Consider the following 27,147-nt stretch of genomic DNA (forward strand, 5'->3'; position numbering starts at 1 on the left):
CCTGTTTCACGGTGTGTGTCCATAAGTCTGTTTCTATAGGTGAAGTTGTATGATCCCATAGGTACAAAACCCATGTTACTCTTAGAGAGAGAAGGGCGGGAGGATTAGAGAGATGGATCAGTGTTCCTGATGGATACAGTCGTGTGTCTCTACCAGGGGACTCGTGTCCAGCTGGGTATCAAACCTCGATTGTCTGCACGCCTCAAGACTGCATTAACCCACCGAGCTCAAGTCGAGGCGGCATCTCTCAGAGGCAACACAAGTTTTGAGGTCTTTCACAACAAGGTTGCACATCAGCTTCTTGGAAGGAGTGTTCCTATTTAAACTAACCCTGGAGAAGTGACTGGGTCAGAGTCAGAGAAAGCAATCAGTCAGGAACAGCAGGAGATGTCCCTAGTGCACAGAGGTTACAGCCTGCTAGACGCACACTGACCCTGGGAAGCTCTGCTGTTCCCACTCCTAGGGTTAAGGTTAAGGTCACATTTGTGTGTGTGTCAGGGGTCAGATGGCCTGATGGCAGGAATTATGTTCAGCGGTAGAGATCAAATGCTGTAGACATTTAACTTGCCAATCAGCAATCCCACTGACTCAGCTCTACTGAACAGAAAACACACACAGCACACACACACACACACACACGCACACACACACACACACACACACACACACACACACACTGAACACTTTGACAGTGGACACACTGAACACTGGTTCTAAAGAGAGAGCTCATACAGAAGTTTGAAGCAGCCAGTCTCTGACAGGTTGTGTAAACGTTGGATGGCAGCCATATTTCTCAGAGCAGGGAGTCCGGACTGGCCTAGAGGTTTAGTTACTCAGCATACCCCAAAGGTACACTTACTCCAAATGTGTGTCTGTATGTGTGTGTGTTTACATACTAACCTCAAATCAGTGGTGGCAGACATGTTTATATCAGTGTGGAAATATGATTGACTTGGAAGGGGAAAGTGTGCCATGGGCCATGTTTTATTTACTCCAAAGATACATTTACCCCAAATCAGCCTCTGTGTCAGTAGCACTTTTTAGAGGGAAAAGAACAGCTGGGTAAGGAGTACAGATGTACCTATGGGAGGAACATGCACTCGCGCACACATACACACACACACACACACACACACACACACACACACTTAGGCACGCATCACAGGAGTTTGGTGGCACCTTAATTGGGGAGGACAGGCTTATGGTAGTGACTGGAGCGGAATCTGTGGAATGGTATCAAATACATCAAACACATGGTCTCCAGTTGTTTGATGCCATTCCATTCGCTCCATTCCGGCCATTATTATGAGCCGTCCTCCCCTCAGCAGCCTCCACTGGCACGCACGTATGCACACATACACCTACGGAGTAGTGGGGTTGGGTTTCGCTGGAGTGTAAGACGGACAGATCCAGGACTTTGGAATGAGAGCAGCATTCTTCTGTTGGAAGTTTGGGTCCCTGAGGCAGAGCTGATGTTTGGACTGTACTTTTTTGCGTGTGTGTGTGTGTGGTGCGGTTAGATCTGCCTGTTGAAAGCACACCTTAACTCTGATGACTTTTACAGACTGTGGTTGAAAGGCCAAGTGCTTTAGCTGCTGTCCTCTTTCCTCCTCTCTGCCTCGTTCCCCCTCTTCCTCCTTTCCCCCTTTCCACCTTCCCTCCTCACCTCTACCTTTCCAACTGCCCCCTGTACCCCACAGACAGCTAGAGGTCCCACTTCCTCTGCCGGCCCCTTGTTACACCTATCTCACACACACACACACACACACACACACACACACACACACACACACACACACACACACACACACACACACACACACACACACACACACACACACACACACACACGCTGGGGGCTAGGGTGTAATGTTGTGGTTTCAGAGGACCAGCAGGCTAAGGCACTCTCACTGACAGCAAAAACAGATGGACCACTCCTACATTCAATTTAGACTCACGCTCACTTAAACACGCGCACACACACAAGAACACACACGCATACAGAGGCAAACGCATGTGTGCACACACGCACACATACACACACTCAATAGATCTTATTTGACTCTAATAGTTTAACCATTTCAACAGATGTCACTCACAGTGTGCATGGGTGTGTCACACTCTAGCCCTCTATCAGCATCAAGACTTAACCTAGTCCGTTTCATTTGATGGATAGTCAGGTATGTATATTCCCAACAGATAAGAGGCTATCTGAGGAAGATTTCTCGACTTGACTGTTACTAGTAAACTAGAAACAACCTCTCTGTCACGTGTCTTCAAAACCACATTTTTCCCCATTCACTAGACCAATGGAACTAGAGAGCTCAGAACTCTTTCAAACAGAACTGCAGAGGTCAGAACTAATGAGCTTAACCAGTCCCATTGATATATTATCATGAGTAAACTTAGCCTCTGACCCCCACCTCATTTATATTAGCATGACTTACCTTAGCCTCTGACCCTCAGCCTCATTGATATTAGCATGACTTATCTTAGCCTCTGACCCTCAGCCTCATTGATATTAGCATGACTTATCTTAGCCTCTGACCCTCAGCCTCATTGATATTAGCATGACTTATCTTAGCCTCTGACCCTCAGCCTCATTGATATTAGCATGACTTATCTTAGCCTCTGACCCTCAGCCTCATTGATATTAGCATGACTTATCTTAGCCTCTGACCCTCAGCCTCATTGATATTAGCATGACTTATCTTAGCCTCTGACCCTCAGCCTCATTGATATTAGCATGACTTATCTTAGCCTCTGAACCTCAGCCTCATTGATATTAGCATGACTTATCTTAGCCTCTGACCCTCAGCCTCATTGATATTAGCATGACTTATCTTAGCCTCTGAACCTCAGCCTCATTGATATTAGCATGACTTATCTTAGCCTCTGAACCTCAGCCTCATTGATATTAGCATGACTTATCTTAGCCTCTGACCCTCAGCCTCATTGATATTAGCATGACTTATGTTAGCCTCTGAACCTCAGCCTCATTGATAACCTGGCGCTCGCTTATCTTAGCCGTCTGGCCTCATTGATATTAGCATGACTTATCTTAGCCTCTGAACCTCAGCCTCATTGATATTAGCATGACTTATCTTAGCCTCTGAACCTCAGCCTCATTGATATTAGCATGACTTATCTTAGCCTCTGAACCTCAGCCTCATTGATATTAGCATGACTTATCTTAGCCTCTGAACCTCAGCCTCATTGATATTAGCATGACTTATCTTAGCCTCTGACCCTCAGCCTCATTGATATTAGCATGACTTATGTTAGCCTCTGAACCTCAGCCTCATTGATATTAGCATGACTTATCTTAGCCTCTGAACCTCAGCCTCATTGATATTAGCATGACTTATCTTAGCCTCTGAACCTCAGCCTCATTGATATTAGCATGACTTATCTTAGCCTCTGTCCCCAGTCCCAGTGCTGTATCAGTTTCAGAGCTTAGCTTAACCTCTGTCTTCCAGTGACAGGACTAGCTAGATCTATGGTTGGGGGTCAGTCCTGTGTTAGCGTTGTGTTAGCTTAGTGTGTGTAATGTAATGTAATTTATATTCAGAGCATAACCTCTGTCTTCCAGTGACAGGACTAGCTAGATCTATGGTTGGGGGTCAGTCCTGTGTTAGCGTTGTGTTAGCTTAGTGTGTCTGGCAGGGAAGGCTGGTATTGATTAAGTCTCTTACCCACTGCGGTTTCAGACTTTCAGTCAACGTGTGTGTGTGTGTGTGTGTGTGTGTGTGTGTGTGTGTGTGTGTGTGTGTGTGTGTGTGTGTGTGTGTGTGTGTGTGTGTGTGTGTGTGTGTGTGTGTGTGTGTGTGTGAGAGAGAGTGGTATGTCTCCCATGACCACACTCATTAAAATGCAGCTCTATTTTAAACAAAAACCCAATTAAGACTCTTCATCTTCAAAACACATAAACACAAATTAACTGAGTAGAGCACTGGACGAGTTGTGTGGCTGCTACAGACTGACTAGTTGTATAAGGCACATGATTATAGTAAAGTGAGGGAATGTTCTTGTTGTGTAGCAGAGGTTTCTGATTGGACCAATGGGAATGTTCTAATGGAGCTGGAATGTGCCGTGGGGTCTCTCCGTTGCGACACACACACACACTGTGTTCCTATTTTGATAGTTTCATTCTGAACCAAAATAGTGCTGCAAAAATAGTTATATTCACTACTCAAAGCTGGTACAGACCAAATGTGTTTGTGTATGTGTGTGTATCTGTGTCAGTGTGTGTAAAACGTGAGAGGTCTGTGCTTGATGAAGATTGCTGGAGACCTTGAAATCAGTCCCATCTGTGCGTTTCTTTGAAGCTCATGTAGTCTCCCTGTCTTGCTCTCTCTCTTTCTCTCTCTCTCTCTTTCACTGTAGATCTGATAGTGGGAGCATTTGGTAAAGGGGAGGTGTCGGTGTACAGGTAAGATATCTAATTATCTGATTGGCTAGACTACATTGTTTCATGTATCAGATTGGCTGCTAGTTTACAACGGTGAGATTAAGTGTGTGTGTGTGTGCGTGTGTGTGTGTGTGTGTGTGTGTGTGTGTGTGTGTGTGTGTGTGTGTGTGTGTGTGTGTGTGTGTGTGTGTGTGTGTGTGTGTGTGTGTGTGTGTGTGTGTGTGTGTGTGTGTGTGTGTGTGTAGGGCTCGTCCTGTAGTGTCAGTGGAGGCAGAGATGATCCTGACTCCTAGAATCCTGAACCCTGATGACCGATCCTGCCTCCTGACAGAATCTGATACCATGGTGACCTGGTGAGTACACACACACACACACACACGCGCAGTCACTAGGTAACCTAGTGAGTGACAGACAATTGACCAATAGGGTGGTTTTTAGGCTATGTGTGTTGGCAGGACAGAGACATGGTGTGTTTGGGCAGATTGACAGACGGCACCAAACTGTGGAATTCAGTCAAAACAAACACAGCTGATTGAAATAAACCATCAGACTGGCTGGAGGAACGAGACAGGACACAACAACACATGTACTATTAGGGAGTTTTTAGGACTGTCTGGGATTGTTGCTTTTTATTTGATTGAATAGTTGTTTTATTGAGAGCTTTGGCCAGTTGAGGAGTTTTTCTGGTTGTTTTAGGGAGACTGAGAGGACGAGCAGTAAAGATGAAGTTCTTCTTCTAATTGGTGCCCATTGTTCTGTCCTGAGTGGTTCTGGTTGGCAGGCATTTCACTGCTAGAGAACCTGTGTGTGTGTGTGTGTGTGTGTGTGTGTGTGTGTGTGTGTGTGTGTGTGTGTGTGTGTGTGTGTGTGTGTGTGTGTGTGTGTGTGTGTGTGTGTGAGATCGAGATGAGCGCACACACACACACACTGACATACAGAGGAGCAATTATTTTATCCTGCCTCAATCTCCCATGTCTCTCTACCTCTCTCTCTCTGTTATCCAGTCTAAGGGTAGATATTTGTGCAAAGGTGAGCGGTGTGGGGATCCCAGAGTCTGTAGGTAAGTAGCTCTGACTGGGGATGAAGAGGGGGAGGGAGAGGTTTATGCATAAGTTAGTGTTAAAGATGCTAACTGTATGAATGCATTGTTTCCACTGGCTAATGATGCTCTGTAGAAACTAAAAGGGATAAAGTAGACCATACCCATGGTTCCCTCCTGCACACCAGATGAGAATACACACACACTTCCGCACACGATGGGACCATATGGAACCCCTCCTCACTCACTCACTCTCTCCCTCCATCCCCCTCTCTCCTCCACCTCTCCCAGTCCTGAATGCAGAGCTGCAACTGGATTGGCTTAAAGGTGTGAGGGGCGGAGTTAAGAGAGTTTATTTCCTGGATTCCCATCAGCCCCAGCACACAGGGGTCCTAATGCTTGGCCACAGCCGTCCTCACTCCTGCCTGAACTATACTGTCTACCTACGAGTAAGTCAAACACACTCCTCTGCCAAAAAAAAGAATTTTAGTTTTTTTTTAAGAAAAGAGGCCTCCATCCTTGCTGTGTTTGGACAAGATCCTCTCAAAACATCTGTCAACTCAGCTGAACCTGTTTTTGGACTAGTTATTGTGTTCTAGTGAACAAACTTTCTGTTACACGTTATCCCCCCCTCCTCTCTCTCTGTCCCTCTCAGGGGGAGGATGAGTTTAGGGATAAATTGACTCCCATCTCATTGGCTCTGAACTACAGTTTAGCCCCTCCTTCCAACCTGGACCTCCCCCCTGTCCTCAACCGCTACAGCAGTACCTTCCTGCAGGAACAGGTGTGTGTGTGTGTGTGTGGGCTCTCTTTCTCATCCAATCAAGACCACTTACAGCATATCGTTAGACTCGACCTTAACCCCCGTCCCCCGTCCCTCTCCCCATCGGTCTCTCCCTTTCTCCTTTATTTCTCAGGCATATATTCTGCTGGACTGTGGGGAAGACAACGAGTGTATTCCAGACCTCCAGCTATCTGCAAGCATGTAAGTATGTACTGTATGTAACATGTGTAGCATATACGTCAACATGAAACCGTTACGGTCTCATTTTAAAAACAGTAGTTAAGTAACCTTACTGATATAGGGGTGTGTTACGCCTTGTGGTGTGTTGTGCCCTGCCCTGTCAAGTGAGGCATGCTGATTCAAAAAAGTCCTTGTCAACCTGTAAACTTTCAACGTATGTACATACTCACACACATTCATACACACACTCACACACACACACACCTAAACAAAGGCTAGGACTGTGTTACAGCACGCAAGGAGAGAAGTTTGCTCTCTAATTGTTTACATCAGCAAGTGTGTGTGTGTGTGTGTGTGTGTGTGTGTGTGTGTGTGTGTGTGTGTGTGTGTGTGTGTGTGTGTGTGTGTGTGTGTGTGTGTGTGTGTGTGTGTGTGTGTGTGTGTGTGTGTGTGTGTGTGTGTGTGTGTGTGTGTTGTTTTTCTTCTGTTTTCATCTGTATGCAATTGCCATGGCAGCCCAACACAAACCGTGTCATTCTCCTCTGACTGATACACACACACACACACACACACACTCCGACCTCTACTGTTTGACATAGTATTGACTTGTTTATTTCTCTCTCCTGCACACACACAAACACAGAGACCGTACAGAGCTGGTGGTCGGGGATGACAACCTGGTCATGTTGACCATAAACGCGGTTAACAAAGGAGAGGGGGCATATGAGACTGAGTTACACACACTCCTACCCCCTGAGGCTGATTACATAGGAGTGGAACGCAGGATAGAGGTGAGAACACACATTCCCACACACACTTCCACACCCCCCACACTGGCCCCAACCCTAGCCCAGCTCAACTAGACCCTACAGCCTTGCTGACCTCTTTACCATTACATTACATCCTGTTGACAACGTCAGGGTTTTTTCTCTAGAGAGTGATTGAATGAATGTGTAATGGGGCCCAAAGATGGATGAGATGAGGTTGTTACTGTCAGAACATTCATCACTCTCTTCCTCTCCTCCCTTCCCCCACATATCACCTCTCTGCCACCCTCTCCCTTCCACATCCTCTCCTCTCCAGGCTCTATCCAGGTTGAACTGTGAGTACAGGATGGTGAATGACTCCAGACTGGTGGTGTGTGACCTGGGGAACCCTATGGTTGCAGGAACAGAAGTAAGTCCATCACACACACAAACACAAAAGAACACAAAAAAATGCACACGCACATGCACCCACTCTGACCTCCCCCTCTACTTGGAAACAACCACTTCCTGTCCAAGCAGGAAGCTGTCACTCAGATACAGTGGTGCTGATTGATAGTTACCATGCTGAATGATCACCCAGATACCCCGTGCCCCACTGAGTCCCACACTCTGAAGGTGTCTGTGGGTATTTCTGTGTGTGTTAATCCGTTCGCCCCTTGCATGACACATCCAGGAAGCACAGGCTTTGTAAAGTAAAGAGTGGTCCCATCTGACATGTAACTCTACCCTGTGTTTCTGTAACCGCTCTGTGTGTGTGTGTGTGTGTGTGTGTGTGTGTGTGTGTGTGTGTGTGTGTGTGTGTGTGTGTGTGTGTGTGTGTGTGTGTGTGTGTGTGTGTGTGTGTGTGTGTGTGTGTGTGTGTGTGTGTGTGTGTGTGTGTGTGTGTGTGTGTGGCCACATGCATGCGTGAGTGTGTGTGTTGTGACCCTGAGAGTGGTATTTGTTAGCTCTAGAAGTGACACACGTGTGTGTGCACGTCAGCTCTCCTTCAGACCAGATGTTTCCCAGACATACTTACCCTTGCCCCTTTGGACCTGTAGGAATTCATGAGCTTTTATAGAATAAACACACACACTAATCATGCAGTCGGAGTAACGACGCTTGTAGACCATTTTGAATGTATCTTTTTCTCATTCTAATATTTTTGAGTCAAGCCTCTAAAATGCAGACTGCCTCGCCATGTTTCTTTAAAACGTTGTGTATTGTCAGCATTTTTTGTATTTTATTAGGATACCCATTAGCTGGTGCTAAAGCAGCAGCTACTCTTCCTGGGGTCAACAAGCATAGCGGTGAAAACAGACACTGTTTATGGGTAACATCCCAGGTGGCAGGACTGCTGGAAAATGTGTAGCGAGGCAGCATTTGCCACAGCACTTTTCAATCACTTTTGATTTAGTTTAATAAAATATATCTACGCAAAGTGTAAAAGAAAAGGGGCAAAGTGCTGTTTTTTAGACCGATTTGCCTCATGATTTGTCTGTCTTTCACACCGAAGTGCTGCTACAGGCTCTTTGTGTGTCTTGACCAATCAGATTAATGCTCAATGCGCTCTCCACTTTCCTCTGGTATTTATTTAGCGAGCTGATAGCACATCAGTCCCAACAGACACAAGCAAAAACTCTTACATCAATGGAGCAGCCTTTACTCCTAAACATTAGCGATCTGACATGTGTTGCATGGTAACGAGACACTTTTTGAGTCTGATCCACTGTAGGCTACTAACAGCAGCTGCATAGTCAGGCCTTCTATGGGCCCTGTCCCTCTGGCCAGGGTAAACGAAGTGGTAACGTAGTGTGGGCTATTTATAACCCAATGGGATTACATTTGGTTTATATTTAAACTTGGGCTAACCAGGTTACTTTGACTTTTTCAATCCAAGAGTATAAACTTGAATTAATCATTAAACACAGTAGCTGACATAGACTGTGAGTACATTTTGTTATGAGTATTACAGTTGAGCAGGAGCAGGACTACATGATGCAAATCTGCACATTATCCAATCATGTAGCTTTCTGAGTGTCTGTGTATAGGACCGCCCCAGTCCTTCTTTAAAATATAATTCATAACAACAAGTACAAGGTTGCTGCAGTTTAACAGGGCTTTCATCCTCCCCAAGGCCAGGAGTTTTTTTAAACCATGTGACCTGATTAGAAAAACTCTGGTCCCATCATAGCCCATATTCAACAGATGAATCACGTCATACCGTATAAGAGCCGGAGTTTTACCTGGTTAGGTTACCAGATCAGGAAAAAATGATGTACCCCAGAATTTTGTTTTCCGCTACACCACTCTGGGGCCTGTGGTGCCACCTCTGCCAGACGATCAGCATGTATAATGTGAACAGAAACTGCCCCTCCACAGAGCCCTGTGGAACACCATATATAGCCTTGGAGCAATCAGAGGTCTCACTGGGCAGAAAAATAAATTGATACCTGTCTGTTAGTTTGGTTGACAGTGTCAATCCCTGCTCTTACATCACGGAATGTGAGAACAGTCACAGAGCCTCCGGCATTTATTGGTCGATGCATTAGATAATTTCCTTGACAAACGCTGTCTCTGTACTATGGTGGGTTCTACAGTACATCCAGGTTAGACAGTTTTACAGTGGTGGTGGGGCTGTTCAGAATATGGGAGAGAAGTGACAGGAAATAAATGCTTTCCAGATTTGGGGAGAGAGATATATTTGGGTCACTTTGTCTGTCTCTCTCTCTTTCTCTCAGCCTGGGGACCTCAGTGATTTAGACCCATTTGGTCTTTCGTCGTCTCTGTTGAGTTGTTCTGATTTTCTCTCTGATGTGCAATAAAGTCTCTGACTTTGGAGTCCTAATGAGTTTCCACCCTCAGGCTTCTCCCTTGTAGTTTTAGCGAGTGTTTTAAGAGTTTCCGGCATTGACGAGTGTCTAACATGTTGTTCATGAGAACATTATTACACAAACACAAGAAGCCATTATCATACTCATGGTTATGAACTAAGCCCTCCACGTGGTGTGAGTTAAGCAAGGGTAGAGGGGGGTTTAACTGGGGTCTAGAGGGGAAGGGATCTGGTCTGTCTCAGCCCACAGATCTGTACTGATCCTCCAACTGAGACACACACACACAATACAGATACGTAACCCAGATACACACACCATGGCCAGGTTCTGGTTAGTTTTCACAAAGGGAAACTCTACATGGGGTTAGAAGGCTGCTCGCTTTAACTGAACACTTGCAGATGTCACTGACATAGACTTTGATTCGTCTCTCTCTGACTCTGTCTCTGTCCCTCTCCCTTTGTCCCTCTGTCCCTCTCTCTCTGACTCTCTGTCCCTCTCTCTTTGTCTCTCTGTCCCTCTCTCTTGGTCTCACTGTCTCTGTCTCCAGGTATCTGTAGGTTTAAGGTTTGCTGTCCAAAGGCTGGATGATGCCGGTCCTCACATTGACTTTGACCTACAGATCCACAGGTGACAGACACACACACACACGCACACACACTGCTGAAGAGCTGTGACACACATAACTGTAAAAAGGAACCTCTGTCAGAATTCTGAGTATTTCTGTGGCTTTCCCAAACAAAGAGCGTCGAGACGGATGACCGGAGGAAATCAGACGAGACAAAACATTGACTGTTCACCTCGCCACAAACACATGGTCACTCACTCATTTACTCACACGCGCGCGCATGCACACACACACCATACATCGTCACCATACATGGCCATGGTGCAGACATTACATCCAAACATCTTTATTGACTCATGTGTGTCTCTTATCTTACAGTTCAAACAAAGACAGCTCCAAGAGCAACCCAGTCAGTCTGTCTCTCTCCATCTCTGCCAGAGCTCAGCTAGACCTGAGGGGGTGAGTGACACATCTCTGTTCTGGTTGATCTTTTCGCTAACCCTGTGACAGTAGAATATCTTTGCTCTGTTTGATGCACTCTGTTGTCATACAGTGTATCTCTTTGTCTCATGCCATGTAGGTGAGACAGGTTTATATAGTTTGCTGTATTTCTATTGCTCAGTGTGGTTGAGTCTTTGTATGTTAATCATCTATGTGTATGTTAGTCTGTGTATGTTAATCATCTATGTGTATGTTAATCATCTATGTGTATGTTAGTCTGTGTATGTTAGTCTGTGTCTGTTAATCATCTATGTGTATGTTAGTCTGTGTATGTTAGTCTGTGTATGTTAATCATCTATGTGTATGTTAGTCTGTATATGTTAATCATCTATGTGTATGTTAGTCTGTGTATGTTATTCTGTATATGTTAATCATCTATGTGTATGTTAGTCTGTGTATGTTAGTCTGTGTATGTTAATCATCTATGTGTATGTTAGTCTGTGTATGTTAATCATCTATGTGTATGTTAGTCTGTGTATGTTAATCATCTATGTGCATGTTAGTCTGTGTATGCTAATCATGCACACTTGGGCCAGTGCTAGTGCTACTTGGTCACACACACACACACACACACACACACACACACACACACACACACACACACACACACACACACACACACACACGTTTGATTTACTATCCTTGTGGGGAACAAAACATTGATTCCCATTCAAACTCTTATTTTCCCTAATCGTTAACCTAACCCCAACCTTAATGCTAAGCTTAACCCCTAACCCTAAAACTAAACCTTACCCTAACTCCTAAGCCTAACCCCCAATGCTAATTGTAACCTTAACTCCCAAGCCTAAAATAGCCTTTTTCCTTGTCAGTCCCCACTTGTCCGAATGTTCCTTGTTTTACTATCCCCCCCCCCCCCACCCACACACACACACACAAACACACTTCAAAGCCTGGACCCCAGAGTGACTTGGCTGGGTCTACAGATGTTGTACACACAAACAGACAGTGATCTGTTGGGGGGGGCTGTGGGTGTTGGGGCCTAGAGGGCGGGAGGTTAAGGTCCAACCGGCATTGGGTAAGTTGTGTTTGGCAGCGGAGTGGCGAGTGGCTTGGTGTTCACCCCCCAAGTTGTCCTGGACGTTGTAAATCATTTGTTCTCCATATAATTTGTTCTCATACTCTCTCTCTTCTCTTCTCTTTCTTTCTCTATCGCTCCTCTTTCTTTCTTTCTCTCTCCCATCTCTCTCTCTCTGCCTCTCTCTCGCTCTCTCCCTTTCCAGGGTGTGTCATCCCTCTCAGGTGGTTCTTCCGTTTCCTCATTGGGAGCCCAAAGAGAATCCGGTCAAAGAGGATGACGTAGGACCCCAGGTCACACACATCTATGAGGTACATACACATAAAGTAAAAGCAGTAGCCCTGTAAGTACTGGCTGCTGTCTGATCAAAGGCCTCCTGAACAGTGGTAATTACTGTCATAAAGGAAGAGATGGGGGGGGGGGGGTAAGAGGGGGGATCAGACATGTGTATGTGTGTGTTGAAGAGGCAGTGAAGGGGGACATCTGCTGGATGTCTACAGGGTTTGTGGCTGCAGTTCTCCTGTCCTGCAGTCTGTCCAGCTGGTTATAGTTAGGTCGGCCAGAGTTTCTCTCTCCGAGAATTCCTGCCTGGAGCACTGAGACCATGTCCTGTTTGGGTGACTCACTATCATCACCCTCAGAATTAATGAGTGTGTGGAAAGGGGCTAAGCTGAGTGGCTTGGTGTTCTCATACTCTCTCGCTCTCACTCTCTCTTTCTTTCTTCTTCCCTCTCTACTCCTCTCCCCCCTCTCTCTCCATCTCCTCTCTCTACTCCTCCCTCTCTCTCTTCTTCTCATCTCTCTGTCTCTCCTCTCTTTTTCCCTCTTACTCTCTCAGCTCCATAACTCAGGTCCCAGTAGTATCCGGGAGGCGGAGCTCCAGGTGGGCTGGCCCTCTCGTTTCCGTGACGAACACCTGCTCTATGCTCTGGAGGTTCTAACAGACGGACCAATCAGCTGCCGTAGCAACACCAGCCTCAACCCCCTGGGCCTACAGGTAACACAACCACACCTCCTGCTGAGACTGGACACGACCCTGTACTCATGCACTGATGTTCTATATTTATTAACCTGTATTCGTCTTCAATGTTTTAGAAACAATTGCATAAATGCTTTTGTGAAGTTACAGCCCAGGTAGATCAAAGTGTGCTGACCCGATCTAGCATTGATGCAGCTCAGTTCTTCTCATAATAAAATAGGGTAACAGGATGTCATCTACCGTCTGGTTTATGTTTGTGATGATGACTGAGTAATGTGCTTTAATGATGACAGGACAAAGTCACTCATTCCATGTTTATTGAAGACTGTAGGAGGACGGAGAGGGACTAGTGGAGTCGGCCCATAGCAGGGTTGGTGGTGAAGAGCAGGATGCCAGTAAAGACAATGTGGTTGTAGTTGTCATCATACAGCCCCCAGCCCTTAGGAAGCCTTAAGTACACCAGGTCATCTTTCTCTAGCTCCAGAGCCACGGCACCTGTCATGTACTCATAACCACCATGGAAGTTGTCCTGGACGTTGTATATCATTTGCTCTCCATTTTTGACCAAGTAAACACCCATTTTCTGTCCAGGCTCTCGGCCCATGGAGGTGAATGTGAAGTAGTAGACTCCTCTCACTGGTGCTGAAAACATACCTGCATCAGAGGGGAAGCAGGGAGAGATCAGCACTATCCATCTCTTTTAGGCACTGTAGCAGCCTGCTAGTGGTTGGGGTCTGTGCCAGTAGCTGGCCCCTGTGGCCACCACAGGCGCCCAGTGGCACCTTAATTGGGTAGGACAGGCTCATAGTAATGACTGGAACGGACTAAAGTGGTATGGTATCGAACACATCAAACACATACCATTCCATTCACGCCATTCCAGACAATGTTATGAACCGTCCTCCCCTCAGCAGCCTCCTGTGGCGGACACGTGAGCATGGAGATTGTGTGTTTATGTTTATACCTTTCTCTGAGTTGTAGATGTATTGCTGTGTGGGTGAACCTGTAGTATTGTTACGGTGTAAGTTTCATCTGTAGTATTGTTACGGTGTAAGTTTCATCTGTAGTATTGTTACGGTGTAAGTTTCATCTGTAGTATTGTTACGGTGTAAGTTTCATCTGTAGTATTGTCGGTGTAAGTTTCATCTGTAGTATTGTCGGTGTAAGTTTCATCTGTAGTATTGTCGGCGTAAGCTGTACCAGAGTTTGTGTCGTAACCGTTGCCGATGTTGGTGAAGATTTTTTCATAGACCAGAGTGATCTCAGTTTGAAAGGGTCCCACATATCCTGAGTCCGTCAAACCAACAGAAAAGGCCACCTGTCTTCTGTCTGCGTATACATGAGAATGAATTCGATCAAGTCCACCGTAATGTCTAAAATGTATTCATTTCATACCATACTGTGAGTTTGATTGAATTGATCTGTTCTTACCTAGCCTCAGTTCCTCCACTTGGCTCTCAGCGACACTCAATCTTGCCTCCAGGGCTGAAATAGCAAGAGAATAATATCTTCATAAACTCATACTCTGAGGTAGCTTTGTTGTCATTGCTGTGCTTAGATACATCCTGATTAGATCAATTAGATCAGTCAGCGGTCCAGGAGAGTGGTTGTAGCCAAGCTCTTATTAGTGCAGCATAGTTACATGCATTCTCTTTCTCCAGCTCCGCTACTTGCCTCTCACTGGTTGTCACTCTGACCCCAAGGGTAACAGTTCTGCTGCTTGGGCTGGAATCATGCACGTCAATATCCAGAGGCATTCATCATCTTCTTAAAAAATGTACTACTCATTACCTGCATTCTCTTTCTTCAACTCTGCCACCTGGCTCTCACTGGTTGTCACTCTGTTCTTCAAGTCTGACAGTTCTGCTGCTTGGGCTGAAATTATATAAATATTTTAGAGAGGCAATAGACGATATCCAGAGCTGTGATTTTTCCTCTTTCTTCTATTGAACAAATTATTTACTTTTCCTAAGTTCATTATTACCTGCATTCTCTTTCTTCAGTTCCTCCAGCTTGCTCTCATTGGCTGTCACTCTGGTCCTCAAGGCTAACACAAGTGAATTTCCAGAAATGTTCATGTTTCCAGTGACTTATTTGACTAAATATTTGTCATAGCTAATTGCTTATCATCGTTACCTGCATTATTTTTCTCCAGTTCTGCCACATGACTCTCACTGGTTGTCAATCTGTTCTTCAAGTCTGACAGTTCTACTGCTTGGGCTGAAATTATATAAACATTATAGAGAGGCAATAAACAATATCCAGAGCTGTGCTTTTTTCTATTGACTAAATTATTAACTCAATAGTTTTTCAAAACACTTCTTGTTACCTGCATTCTCTTTCTTCAGTTCATAATTTATGATAAAAAAATGTTAAACCAAGATGTAGCTTTATCATATCCTGAAATAAGCTGAATCATGTTAAATTGAGACCTATATGTGGTAGTTCTTACCAATAAAGATGCACTACATTGCCAAAGGTATGTGGACAACTGCTCATCGAACATCTCATTCCAAAATCATGGGCATTAATATGGAGTGGTTCCACCCTTTGCTGCAATAACAGCCTCCACTCTTCTGGGAAGGCTTTCCACTAGATGTTAGAACATTGCTGCAGGGACTTGCTTCCATTCAGCAGCAAGAGCATTAGTGAGGTCGGGCAACGACATTGGGCGATTAGGCCTGGCTCACAGTCGGCGTTCCAATTCATCCTGAAGGTGTTCGATGGGGTTGAGGTCAGGGCTCTGTGCAGGCCAGTCAAGTTCTTCCACACCGATCTCGAAAAAACCTTTTCTGTTTGGACCTTGCTTTGGGCACAGGGGCATTGTCATGCTGAAACAGGAAAGGGCCTTCCCCAAACTGTTGTCACAAAGTTGGAAGCACAGAATCATCTAGAATGTAATTGTATGATGTAGCATTAAGATTTAATTTCACTAGATCTAGCTCGAACTTAAAAAACTGCCCCAGACCATTATACCTCTTCCACCAAACTGTACAGTCGGCATTATTCATTGGGGCAGGTAGCATACTCCTGGCATCCGCCAAACCCAGATTCGTCCGTCGGACTGCAAGATGGTGAAGCGTGATTAATTTGTCCAGAGAACGTGTTTCCACTGCTCCAGAGTCCAATGGTGGCGAGCTTTACACCCCTCCAGCCAACGCTTGGCACTGTGCATGGTGATCTTAGGCTTGTGTGCAGCTGTTCGGCCACAGAAACCCATTTCATGAAGCTCCCGACTAACAGTTCCTGTGCTGGCGTTGCTTCCAGAGGCAGTTTGGAACTCAGTAGTGGGTGCTGCAACCAAGGACAGATTATTTTAATGCCCTACATGCTTCAGCACTAAGCGGCCCCGTTCTGTGAGCTTGTATGGCCTACCACTTAGCAGCTGAACCGTTGTTGCTCCTAGACGTTTCCATTTCACAATAACAGAACTTACAGTTGCCCGGGGCAGCTCTAGCAGGGCACAAATTTGACAAACTGTCATGTTGGAAAGGTGGCATTCTATGATTGTGCCACGCTGAAAGTCAGTGAGTTCATCAGTAAGGCCATTCTACTGCCAATGTTTGTCTATGGAGATTGCATGGCGGTGTGCTCAATTTTATACACCTGTCAGCAACGGTGTGGCTGAAATAGACAAATCCACTAATTTGAAGGGGTGTCCACATACTTTTGTATAAATAGTGTATAGAGTCACATGCGTTCTTCGCCTTCAGTTCTACCACATGCTTCTCACTGACTGTCACTCACTGACTGTCTCCAGGGCTAGAAAATAATGCATACAAGAAAACAATCAACTGTGATGTAGCTTTGTTACATTGCTTTGCTTTATCACGTCCTAACATTAGCTGAATCATGTTCAGGTGAGGCACACATGTAGTAGCTCTTATACGTAAAAAAGAAAAAAAGAAATGCCACCTGTATTCTTTCCCATCAGTTCTGCCACCTGGTTCTCACTGGCTGTTACTCTGGCCTCCAGGGCTAGGAGATAATTTATACAAGAAAGTAATTTATTTTGAAAATTATGTAGCTTTGTTACATCACTTTGGTTTTTCATATCTTGAAATGAGCGTAATCTTATTATGTTCTGGTGAAGAATACATGTAGTCCTTCTTATAAGTGAAACATTTGAGTCACCTGCATTCTCTTTCTTCAGTTCTGCCACCTGGCTCTGAAGGGTTGTCACTCTGCTCACCAAGGATAACAGTTGTGCTGCTTTGTCTTTAATCATATGAGTCAATATCCAAAGTTGTTAATCTTTCTAGGCAATTAATTATTAACTGAATTATTTTCAATTCACATGTAATCATTACCTGCATTCTCTTTCTCCAGCTCCTCCACCTGTCTCTCACTGGCTGTCACTCTGGCCTCCAGGGCTAGAAAATAGTTTATACAGGAACAAAATGTATGATTTAAAAGGTTAAACCAAGATGTAGCTTTATAATATCCTGAAATAAACGGAATCATGTTAAAGTGAGACCTAATATGTGGTAGTTCTTATAAGTAAAGATAAATAGTCACCTGCGTTCTTCGCCTTCAGTTCTGCCACATGACTCTCACTGACTGTCACTCTGGCCTCCAGGGCTAGAAAATATGGCATACAAGAAAACAATAAACTGTGATGAAGCTTTGTAACATCGCTTTGCTTGATTACATCCTAACATTAGCTGAATCATGTGCAGGTGAAGCGTACATGCATTAGCTCTGATAAGTAAAACATTTTAGTCACCTGCATTTTTGGCCATCAGCTCTGCCACCTGGCTCTCACTGGCTGTCACTGTGTTCTCTAGGGCTGACAGCTGTGCTGCTTGATCTGGAATTATAGAAATCTAGTAAAGAGGCAAAAGGCATTATCCAGAACGGTGATTATTTTTTTCTTCTATTGAGCAAATTATTAACTCAATAGTTCATCAGAACACAATTAATTATTACCTGCATTCTCTTTCTTCAGTTCTGCCATCTGGCTCTGAAGGGCTGTTAGTCGGCTTCCCAAGGATAACATTAGTGCTGCTTGGCCTGGAATCATATAAACATAGTAGACGATATGTAACATCCATATGTAATAGGCAATATCCAATATGTTGTTGTTTCTATTGAGAAAGTTAACTCAATATTTATTTTTTGAACATCTCGTTATTACCTGCATTCTCTTTCTTCAAGTCTTCCATCTGGTTCTCACTGGTTGTCACTCTGGCCTCCAGGTCTATCATTTTTTTAATGATAAAAACATTGAACCCTGATGTAGCTTTGTTACATCACATTGCTTTTCATATCCTGAAATGAGCTGAATCATGTTCAGGTGAGGAATACACAGTATGTCGTAGTTCTTACAAGTAAAACATTTTAGTCACCTGCATTCTTTCCCTTCAGATCCTTCAGCTGGCTCTCATTGGCTGTCGATCTGGCCTCCAGGGCTGAAGTAGTAGGAAAGTAATTAACGGAAAATGAACAGAAAAACACACGTTTGCACCATATAGCTTATCTTACTGTACCTGCATTCTCTTTCTTCAGTTCCGCCACCCAACTCTCACTGGCTGTCACTCTGGCCTCCAAGACTAAGATCAGACAGTTGGAAAATGTAGAATGCTTTATTAGTTGTAAGTGTTATTTACTGTCAGAATACACGAGGGTGAAGTTTATATTAGTGCTTTACCGGCATTCTCTTTCTTCACTTCGTCCACCTGGCTCTCACTGGCTGTCATTCTGGCCTCCAGGGCTGAAGTAGCATGAAAATAAACATTGCTGAACATATCCACCATTACTGTTTTTTTGTGACCAAATTAGAATTGTTTTAGTTATTTATTTATTTTTTGGGGGGGGATTACAGGTACATTATCCATTTCAAAAGTATACGTTTATAAAAACTTGTAATCTGCCGCTCGACAGCAACAAAAAATTGTAAGAAATACATAACAATAATTTAACAATGAATAGTCAATTTAGTATAAACAGAAAAATAACAAAGAAGTGGGCCTCCCACAACTTCCCATCCCATTCCCGCAGCCAACATGTCTCCATACTACTCCCCCTACCCCCATGTTTCCCACCCCTTCCCAACCCCCCCCCCTAGCAACAAGGGTTGCTAGTCAGTCACCCACCGCCCACCCTGGCGACCATAGAAAACCCTCCCCCCATACCACCCCTTCCCCATGGGGCTGAAAGTAAAGAAAGTCAAATAAATATTGAAATAGGTGTGTATACAGTGCCTTGCGAAAGCATTCGGCCCCCTTGAACTTTGCAAACTTTTGCCACATTTCAGGCTTCAAACATAAAGATATAAAACTGTATTTGTTTGTGAAGAATCAACAGCAAGTGGGACACAATCATGAAGTGGAACGACATTTATTGGATATTTCAAACTTTTTTAACAAATCAAAAACTGAAAAATTGGGCGTGCAAAATTATTCAGCCCCCTTAAGTTAATACTTTGTAGCGCCACCTTTTGCTGCGATTACAGCTGTAAGTCGCTTGGGGTATGTCTCTATCAGTTTTGCACATCGAGAGACTGAAATTTTTCCCATTCCTCCTTGCATAACAGCTCGAGCTCAGTGAGGTTGGATGGAGAGCATTTGTGAACAGCAGTTTTCAGTTCTTTCCACAGATTCTCGATTGGATTCAGGTCTGGACTTTGACTTGGCCATTCTAACACCTGGATATGTTTATTTTTGAACCATTCCATTGTAGATTTTGCTTTATGTTTTGGATCATTGTCTTGATGGAAGACAAATCTCCGTACCAGTCTCAGGTCTTTTGCAGACTCCATCAGGTTTTCTTCCAGAATGGTCCTGTATTTGGCTCCATCCATCTTCCCATCAATTTTAACCATCTTCCCTGTCCCTGCTGAAGAAAAGCAGGCCCAAACCATGATGCTGCCACCACCATGTTTGACAGTGGGTATGGTGTGTTCAGGGTGATGAGCTGTGTTGCTTTTACGCCAAACATAACGTTTTGCATTGTTGCCAAAAAGTTCAATTTTGGTTTCATCTGACCAGAGCACCTTCTTCCACATGTTTGGTGTGTCTCCCAGGTGGCTTGTGGCAAACTTTAAACTACACTTTTTATGGATATCTTTAAGAAATGGCTTTCTTCTTGCCACTCTTCCATAAAGGCCAGATTTGTGCAATATACGACTGATTGTTGTCCTATGGACAGAGTCTCCCACCTCAGCTGTAGATCTCTGCAGTTCATCCAGAGTGATCATGGGCCTCTTGGCTGCATCTCTGATCAGTCTTCTCCTTGTATGAGCTGAAAGTTTAGAGGGAAGGCCAGGTCTTGGTAGATTTGCAGTGGTCCGATACTCCTTCCATTTCAATATTATCGCTTGCACAGTGCTCCTTGGGATGTTTAAAGCTTGGGAAGTCTTTTTGTATCCAAATCCGGCTTTAAACTTCTTCACAACAGTATCTCGGACCTGCCTGGTGTGTTCCTTGTTCTTCATGATGCTCTCTGCGCTTTTAACGGACGTCTGAGACTATCACAGTGCAGGTGCATTTATACGGAGACTTGATTACACACAGGTGGATTATATTTATCATCATTAGTCATTTAGGTCAACATTGGCTCATTCAGAGATCCTCACTGAACTTCTGGAGAGAGTTTTCTGCACTGAAAGTAAAGGGGCTGAATAATTTTGCACGCCCAATTTTTCAGATTTTGATTTGTTAAAAACGTTTGAAATATCCAATAAATGTCGTTCCACTTCATGATTGTGTCCAACTTGTTGTTGATTCTTCACAGAAAAATACAGTTTTATATCTTTATGTTTGAAGCCTGAAATGTGGCAAAAGGTCGCAAAGTTCAAGGGGGCCGAATACTTTCGCAAGGCACTGTATATAGTGCCTAAAGAAAGTATTCACACCCCTTTACTTATTCCACATTTTGTTGTGTCATAGCCTGAATTAAACATTTATTAAATTCAGATATTGTGTCGCTGACCTACACACAATACCGCATAATGTCAAAGTGGAATTTTGTTTGTAGAAAAGGTTTTTAATTAATAAAAAATGTAAAGCTGAAATGTCTTGAGTCAATAAGTATTCAACCCTTTTGTTATGGCATGCTTAAATAAGTTCAGGAGTAAACATGTGCTTCACAAATCGCATAATAAATTGCATGGACTCATTCCGTGTTCAATAAAATTGGTTAACATGATTTTTGAGTGACTACTGTACACCACACATACAATTATCTGTAAGGTCCCTCAATCGAGTAGTGAATTTCAAGCACAGATTTAACCACAAAGGCCAGGGAGGTTTTTCAATGCTTCACAAAGAAGGCCACCGATTGGTAGATGTGTACAAATTTTTAAAAAAGCAGACGCTGAAAATCCCTTTGAGCATTTTAAAGTTATTAAATAGGCTTTGGGTGGTGTATCAATACATCACGTCACTACAAGATATAGGCGTCCTTCCTAACTCAGTTGTAGAGAGGAAGGAATCAAATCCAGGCTGTTTCACATCCAGCAGTGATTGGGAGTCCCATAGGGCGGCGTACAATTGGCCCAGCGTCGTCCGGGTTTGGCCGGTGTAGGCCGTCATTGCAAATAAGAATTTGTTCTTAACTGACTTGCAGAGTTAAATAAAGTTTTAAAAATATATATAATTAAAAAGGAAACCGCTCAGGCATTTCACTTTGAGACCAATGGTGATTTTTAAAATAGTTACAGAGTTTAATGGTTGTGGTATGAGAACTGAAGATGGTTTAACAACTTCTAGTAGTAACTGTATCCACTGGTGAATTGGTGAAGTTCACAACTTCACTTACAGAATCATACATCTCATATGCAAAAAAAAGTGCTACATCATGTTTATTCATAGTAGTCTCCTTATTACCTGCATTCTCTTTCTTCAGTTCCACCACCTGGCTCTCACTGGCTGTCACTCTGGCCTCCAGGACTGAAATAGCATGAACATATATAGCTGAGATGCAGCTAAAACAAAGCTTTGTTCATTTCTCCCTGAAATTAGCTATGCTCATCTGAGGCACAGTAGTTCTTATGAAGTCTACCTTTAAAGAAAGATGGGAACCCCTGTGCTAAGCAATCCCTTTGCGGTAACTCTGGGCTGAAATCATAAGGAAATGTGTCTTGTACATTACCATAAAATGTCCAGCAAAATCCACAGCTGTACATTTTTGATTGAGCTAATGAACTAAATCGCATTTTGTCAAATTAGCATTTTGTTATCACCTTCGTTCTAGATCTGTAAATGGAACGTCAGTATCACATTGGCACTCTGTCTGTCGTCGAGGTCTGTCAGTTCTGCTGCTTGAGCTTTAATGATAAAGATATACTGTAGCCTGTGTATGATTCATTTCAGCAGCTGACTTTTCTATTGAGTCAATTATTATCCAAATCCATTTAAGAAATGACATCTAACGATGATTATCTGTGTTCTCTGTCTTCAGCTTGACCACCCTGTCCCCCCCCCCCAGGACTGAAATGGCACCAACATAAATGTCCAAACTTATCAATCAATACAGAATGAGAGTTAAGCAAGCACTACTTACTTCGCAGTGTGATCGGTTTCATTACCTGTATTATTACGTGAGGCTACTTTTGTTCTTTCTTTCTCTGTCTATATGTGCATTACTACAGTACCTGTGTTCTTATTCTCCAACTTCTCTACTCGTTTCTTTGTGTTGTTCAGCATGAGTCTCAGGTGATTCAGCTCATCCCAGACAGCATCTATGGTAGTGAATAGAATGTTCTGGTCAATCTGATCCATCCCTCCTTTACTCTCTCCCTCAGCCCAGGCCCCAGACAGATAGAACATCAGCACCAGCATAGCTACAACACCCCTCATTTTGAATGATGCCTTAGTTCAATAGTAATGTAATGTCTATGAGTCTCTGTACCAGCAAAAAGAAGGGGGGGGGCAGAATGGGGAATCTTTATAGAAACACGTCAACAAGAACTAGCCCACTACGTGAGAAGTCAACATGTGGTGGGTGTAAAAAATAGCACCAATGGCATCCAATGAAACATCAAGAGAACCAGAGTAACCCAGAACCCCTGTGTTGTTTGGTCTCTTCTTTTTCCACAAGGTAGAAAACTGACTACAAGGCTGCTGATCAGGCAGTGTGTCATCTACAATGTGTAGGCTTATGTATTCCTTGCAAAAGTGTTCAAACCCCTTGGATTTCTTCACATTTTATTGTGTTAGAAAGTGGGATTCAAATGGACTTCATTGTAATTTTTTGTTTAGACAAAATACTATGTAATGTCAAAGTCTAATAAAAATTATAATAAAAATGTGATAACTTTAGCAAGGTATTGTAAGTGTGTACCTGTGGTGTTTTATGTTTTAGATGATTGGTTGGTCTTAAAAAGTGGTTTGTAATAATGTGACTTCATTATCTCCTTCTCGCTCTCACACTCGCTCACTCTATCTCTCTTTCTGTCTCTCTCTCTCAGACATCCTCTGTCCAGGACACTCCAGAACTGTTGGGCTTTCTGAGGAACAGTAGCTCTCCTCACCGCTACAGACGAGCCACCAATGCTGCCCAGCCCTACAGCAGCAAGACCCTGGTATTTACTTTCAGTGTCAGCTTGTTTGGTATACAGCAGCAGTTTTGGAATGTATATGACCTCTCTCTCTCTCTGTAGAACTGCAGTAACATCATTTGTCTAAGAGTTCTGTGTGTGGTCGGGCGGTTGGACCGTGGTCAGAGCGCTGTAGTCAAGATCCGCTCCCGACTCTGGGCTCACACCTTCCTCCAGGTGAGCACAAGCACATAAACATAAACCCAGACTTATATACTAATGGTAGTATTAGTATTATTGTATGTATTAATGTTATTATTAGTATTAAGAAATAAAGTATCTATAACATCTATTCACCTTGCAGAGGCGTAACGACCCATACCTCCTCAACTCTACCGTGTCCTTCAGAGTGACGGCCCTGCCCTACCGCCTCCAACCCTCCTCCTTACCCCAACACACCACTTCAGTAAGATACCCCTGACACTAACCCATACCTCTTCAACTCTACCGTGTCCTTCAGAGTGACGGCCCTGCCCTACCGCTTCCAACCCTCCTCCTTACCCCAACACACCACTTCAGTAAGATACCCCTGACACTAACCCATACCTCCTCAACTCTACCGTGTCCTTCAGAGTGACGGCCCTGCCCTACCGCTTCCAACCCTCCTCCTTACCCCAACACACCACTTCAGTAAGATACCCCTGACACTAACCCATACCTCTACACTCTTATGAGAAAAGGAGCCTGGAAGAACCTTCTGAGATTCAAAAAATTGCCACACAGGGAACTTTTCCAGTTCAAAAAGTACTTCAGTACTTTACACCACTGGTCTTTGAGGAACCCCTGTTTAAAAGTTGAAACCCGGAACCTTTTTGTGATAGGAGGGGTTCAATTTTGAACTTTTTCAATAATATATTGTAGAGGCTGCGAGACTATCAGAAGATTGGAGGCATGGCTTATTTGGCCACCCATTATGAGTAAATGTCATTCCTGCTCATCATGTTAAGTTTATACACTGCATATTACATATTCTAATAAAATTATAATGATATTAACATTACTGATTACATTTACATACAATACCTTTCAAAAGTTTGGGGTCACTTAGAAATGTCCTTGTTTTTGAAAGAAAAGCACAAAAAAATGTCCAGCTGAAAACTGTTGTGCTGATTAAAGAAGCAATAAAACTGGCCTTCTTTAGACTGGTTGAGTATCTGGAGCATCAGCACTTGTGGGTTCGATTACAGGCTCAAAATGTCCAGAAACAAAGTCCTTTCTTCTGAAACTCGTCAGTCTATTCTTGTTCTGAGATATTAAGGCTATTCCATGTGAGAAATTGCTAAGAAATTGAAGATCTCATACAACGCTGTGTACTACTCGCTTCACAGAACAGTGGTAGGCCCCGATACACAACTGAGCAAGAGGACAAGTACATTAGTGTCTAGTTTGAGAAACAGACGCCTCAAAAGTCCTCAACTGTCAGCTTCATTAAATAGTACCCGCAAAACACCACTTTATGTGATGTGCAATGTAGAGAACACCGGAAGAAGAATTATAATTTAAAACCATAATGAATTATTGTAATGATTGTTTATGTGTGAATTAATCCCATAAGGGGGATGGGTTGCCGATTGGTGATTTGACACGAAAATAAAATGTAATTCATTCATTCATATAGTTATTAGGTGGTAACTATTCCAACTTTGGGATTTGCATAGGCTCTTGAGGAGCTCATACACCTCTGTAAGCTCCATTGAAGCTACACAACTGTCAGTGTTCAACCTTAACATATGATGACAATAGAACAGATGAACAGGTGTCAGAGGAAGACAGAGAACGCCTGCGTGAACAGTTCTCAATTCCTGAATTGTTGGAGGCCATTAAATCCTTACCTTCTAATACATCACCTGGGGAGGATGGCTTCCCTCCAGAGTTCTATAAATAATTTAGGGAGCTGTTGGTCCCCTACCTTATGGAGGTACTTATAAAAGCCAGGGAAGACAACTGCTTTCCAGCGTCTTTCTCTCAAGCAGTGATTACTGTAATCCACAAGAAAGGGAAAAACACACTAAAGTCTGCCTCCTATAGACCAATCTCTCTCCTTAACACGGATTGTAAACTGGTCACCAAGACGTTATCTAAGAGACTGGAGTCATGTCTTTCCCTGTTGGTCAACCCAGATCAGACTGGCTTCATAATTAATAGATTGTCCTCCAATAATCTCAGAAGGTTCTTTGATATAATTCACCTTGCTAACAAAAACAAAATACCTAGTGTCACAGTCTCCCTCGATGCTGAAAAGGCCTTTGATAGGGTTGAATGGCCATACCTCTTTCGCGTCTTGGAAAAGTTTGGTTTAGGTACTGTGTTTGTCAATTTGATAAAATCACTCTACAAATCAACTAAGGATAGGATTGCTACGAATGGGATTACCTCCTCCTCTTTCCCTCTCTATAGGGGGAACGGACAAGGTTGCCCAATTAGCCCTGACCTCTTTGCCCTCGCCATCAAACCTTTAGCTGAGGCTATTAGCCCTGACATACATGGCTTTGAGGTGGGCCCCCATACCCATAAATTATCACTCTTTGCGGATGACCTTATCTTATTTCTAACAAAACCAGAACACTCCCTCTCTCACTTGCAGATCCTACTACAGTGTTATAGTTCTTTCTCTGGATATAAGGTCATATTTGATAAAAGCTAAATATTACCGTTGTCTGTCTTTGACTACCATACCATCAAGCACAAGTTTCCTTTTAGATGGTCGCCTATGGGCTTCACATATTTGGGCATAATGGTGGATGGTAACCTGCACAACCTCTATAAACTTAATCTGTCCAGCTTGTTGCAAAAGGTGGAGGGTGACCTTTGTCAATAGATGGACTTGCCTCTCACTCTACTGGGTAGAATCAATGCAATTAAAATGAATGTCCTGCCCAGATTTCTATATTTGTTTCAATCTCTCCCTATCCCTGTGCCCGCAGCATTCTTTTCCTCTCTCGACAAGCTGACCAGACGGTTTATCTGGCACGGCAAAACCCCTAGGGTTGGTCTGGATTATCTGACCTTTGATGACGGTCAAGGTGGCTTAAAAGAATGTACTACTGGGCTGCACAGTCTAGGTGTCTGGCTCAGAGGTTTGGCAATGGTCCCTCTCCCTCATGGTTGAACATTGAAAAGCTTGAGGTGAATGATGACACTGGGGCAGAATTGTTTTACAAATGGGACAGAAAATCTATAAAAACCATCACAGACAACCCTTTAACCATACGTGTCCTGGCATGGTGCAAACTGAATGAGCTGTTCAGACGAGGGGGATTCCTTTCCCCTAAAACCCCTTTATGGAACAATAGATTGATCCCTATGTTTTTCCAGAACAGTAACTTTAGACCATGGTCTGATAAGGGGATCACTCTTCTGGAACATTGTTACGAGGAGGGAGTTCTTATGTCTTTTCATCAGCTGAAACAGAAATACCACTTGCCTAACAGGGACTTCTTTAGCTACCTACAACTGGAGGCATATATATATATTTATTTTTTATGCTCGTCTGTTACTGTCACTTTGTCCTGTTGCTGTCTAATATCTTTTC

At 43.7% G+C, this 27,147-nt stretch overlaps 2 protein-coding genes across 2 annotated transcripts in view; one reads left to right on the forward strand and one right to left on the reverse strand.

Annotated features, from left to right (window-relative positions):
* Positions 1-27,147, forward strand: part of LOC135522150 (integrin alpha-8-like) — a 54,902-nt gene that overhangs the window by 19,333 nt on the left and 8,422 nt on the right. The window contains exons 14-28 of the mRNA XM_064948151.1: positions 4,387-4,432; positions 4,657-4,764; positions 5,416-5,471; positions 5,742-5,899; positions 6,106-6,234; positions 6,368-6,435; positions 7,058-7,205; positions 7,498-7,590; positions 10,542-10,621; positions 10,938-11,018; positions 12,302-12,407; positions 12,935-13,093; positions 23,487-23,600; positions 23,679-23,792; positions 23,920-24,021. Of these exons, the coding sequence (XP_064804223.1) occupies positions 4,387-4,432; positions 4,657-4,764; positions 5,416-5,471; positions 5,742-5,899; positions 6,106-6,234; positions 6,368-6,435; positions 7,058-7,205; positions 7,498-7,590; positions 10,542-10,621; positions 10,938-11,018; positions 12,302-12,407; positions 12,935-13,093; positions 23,487-23,600; positions 23,679-23,792; positions 23,920-24,021 (1,562 nt within the window). The remainder of the gene's footprint in view (positions 1-4,386; positions 4,433-4,656; positions 4,765-5,415; positions 5,472-5,741; positions 5,900-6,105; positions 6,235-6,367; positions 6,436-7,057; positions 7,206-7,497; positions 7,591-10,541; positions 10,622-10,937; positions 11,019-12,301; positions 12,408-12,934; positions 13,094-23,486; positions 23,601-23,678; positions 23,793-23,919; positions 24,022-27,147) is intronic.
* Positions 13,385-18,282, reverse strand: LOC135522982 (uncharacterized). The gene is made up of 13 exons (XM_064949720.1): positions 18,213-18,282; positions 18,005-18,088; positions 17,802-17,885; positions 17,594-17,656; positions 17,386-17,448; positions 17,210-17,293; positions 16,991-17,053; positions 15,212-15,295; positions 15,060-15,122; positions 14,867-14,950; positions 14,507-14,560; positions 14,276-14,404; positions 13,385-13,729 (listed from the first exon to the last, which is right to left on the reverse strand). The coding sequence occupies exons 1-13, from the start codon at positions 18,280-18,282 to the stop codon at positions 13,422-13,424; spliced, it is 1,233 nt and encodes a 410-aa protein (XP_064805792.1). The 3' UTR covers positions 13,385-13,421.

Source organism: Oncorhynchus masou, chromosome 30 (assembly GCF_036934945.1).
Source record: "Oncorhynchus masou masou isolate Uvic2021 chromosome 30, UVic_Omas_1.1, whole genome shotgun sequence".
Taxonomy (NCBI): Eukaryota; Metazoa; Chordata; class Actinopteri; order Salmoniformes; family Salmonidae; genus Oncorhynchus; species Oncorhynchus masou.

Excerpts from the sequence above, each read along its gene's own strand:
- LOC135522982 (XM_064949720.1), bottom strand. The coding sequence starts at position 18,282 with ATGATAGACCTGGAGGCCAGAGTGACAACCAGTGAGAACCAGATGGAA. Across the intron at positions 18,089-18,212 it reads CTTGAAGAAAGAGAATGCAG|GCCAAGCAGCACTAATGTTA; the intron begins GTAATAACGAGA and ends ATATGATTCCAG. Across the intron at positions 17,054-17,209 it reads ACTGAAGAAAGAGAATGCAG|CCCTGGAGGCCAGAGTAACA; the intron begins GTGACTCAAATG and ends ATTATCTCCTAG.